We start from the raw sequence: 1,989 nt of genomic DNA on the forward strand, positions 1-1,989 counted from the left end.
GTCAGTGGGTCAAGTAAAAAGTTATTCTGGGCTCAAGGATGACAAACTCAGTGGCCTGAAGCAGACACAAGCCTGGTAGGCATCAGCTTACTGTGCCCAGAGCAGGTTGAAATGTGCAAGCAAAAGGAGAGTGGAAAGAGGGAAAATCAGAAAGGCAGGTAGGGTTAGAGTAAACGTGAAATTCTACTGCAACAGATAAGGTGTTTTCTAACCCAGAAAGTTGCCCATATTAGACTCTCATGGGCAGGAATCACAGCGGCTACAAACACGGTGTATTGAGTTAGCCAACAGGCTTGTAACGTGTTTTCTGGACTTTTCATCTTATGGGAGAAGAAGTATCTTAAACTCTTGCACGAAAACTCACAAGGCGAAAAAACATCCCTCCCTCTTTCTGGCTCATCTCAGGTTCTTCCCCGGACACCGCCTGAAGAGTGAGGCTTGGTCCTGGGAAGGAGAGAACACCCCCGGACAGACGCAGCCCGGCTTCACCCGGTGCTGTCGCCCGTTTCCTCCCCCCGCCCCCCCCTTCCCGAGTTTTGCGATGCGCTTCCTACTTCGGGTCTTGAAACATGAATGAGTTACCACTCAGTCACTGCTGGATGGCATCTTCAACACCGGGGAAAGGGTGGCGCCCCCACCGCCATCCCCCTCGGTTCCCAGGCAGGAGTGCGGCGGAGGGGCGCCGGACTAGGAAGCGAGGGGGATTGAGGGCACAAGCCCTACAGCCCTGAGCGTTCCCACGGCCCCGCCACACTCCAGGCTCCCGGCAGTGGCCCTGCTCACCCTTCTCCTTGGTCACCAGGGAGATAAGCGGCACCCGCGGGCGGTCGCTGAAGACCTCGGCCTGCTGCACCAGCGCCTCGCGCACGCTGTGGAAGTCGCTGAGGACGACCACCAGGTAGTGGCCAAGGAAGAAGCTGTAGATGTTTCCGTAGACGCGGGCCAGGTCGGTCAGCAGCACCTGCAAGCCCATGGAGGAAGGGCCCAAGCCTGGGGCCCTCCCCCTGCGATTCGTCCAGCTCTTCCCACGGAGGAAGGGCGGCAGGAGCAGGAAGCCGAAGTTGCCGACCACCGGCCAGGGCGTGGGCCCGGGGGGGATGCCCGGCGGCCGGAACCGCCTCAGCCAGCTCCAGCCGAGCAGCGCCGCCAGGCCGAGCAGCAGCAGCGCTCCGCCCGTGGGGTCCAGCCGCAGCAGCCCCAGGGGCGCGGGCAGGAGACTTGGAGGCCCCCAGCTCTGGACCGGGGGCTGCGGCGGCGCCCGGGCGTCCATAGCTGGTGAGCCGGCGGCCTCTGCCTTCGCGTCCAGTAGAGCGCACGCCGTTGTGGGCTGTGGCCTGGGCTGGAAGCCTGAGGCGGAAGGAGTGGCTGTGGGCGCCCAGGATTGGCTGTTGCTCGCTCCCCTTTCGCCACACCTCCTCTAAACCGGGACACTCTTGGGAAAATCTTAGGAGCTCGCTGGTCTGCAGATGAGGTCCAGCAACGAGGGGGCGGGGGGACGCGCTGTCTGACTTTTTGTCCGCTAATTTCCAACGTCCGCGTTTTCCGGGTCTGCCCGGCAGCGGAGGTGCAGGCGTTATTCCTGCGCTCTGATTGGCTCCTGGACTTAGTGGAGTTCGTTTGGCCGCCGGAGTGTAGGTCCTGCCACAGAGACAGGTCCCTGTGCTGACTCAGCCTCCACCTCAGCAGCTCCTCCCTGAGCTGGGAGAGTGGGGTCCCCGACCCAGCCCTCGACAGCAAAAAGACAGGGCTACTTCCTTATCCAAATCGGGATTCGGAGGAAGAAAGGCCACTTCCCTCCTCTCACTGACAGGAGGATGGCGGAAACGCAAGGTGTTCAATTTGTAGGCGTAGGTGGCCAAAGCTCCGGAAAGGATGGGCAGGGGATGGTGGCGGGTAGGGTGGGGGAGTCAAGCTGTTAGAACTTGCCAGGGGCAGGGAAACCTGAGCACGCGGAGAGTGAACGCTCAGTGTCCATTTCAGCCCGTGGCC

General features: G+C 61.3%; 1 protein-coding gene across 1 annotated transcript; it reads right to left on the reverse strand.

Annotated features, from left to right (window-relative positions):
* Positions 1-534: 534 nt before the first annotated feature.
* Positions 535-1,554, reverse strand: LOC128627001 (cytochrome P450 2U1-like). Its single transcript, XM_053662793.1, has one exon. It carries the CDS (start codon positions 1,268-1,270, stop codon positions 590-592), a length of 681 nt encoding a protein of 226 aa, XP_053518768.1. The 5' UTR covers positions 1,271-1,554; the 3' UTR covers positions 535-589.
* Positions 1,555-1,989: the final 435 nt, after the last annotated feature.

This window comes from Artibeus jamaicensis, unplaced genomic scaffold (genome assembly GCF_021234435.1).
Source record: "Artibeus jamaicensis isolate MK-2021 breed Jamaican fruit bat unplaced genomic scaffold, CSHL_Jam_final contig_2879, whole genome shotgun sequence".
In the NCBI taxonomy this organism is placed as follows: Eukaryota; Metazoa; Chordata; class Mammalia; order Chiroptera; family Phyllostomidae; genus Artibeus; species Artibeus jamaicensis.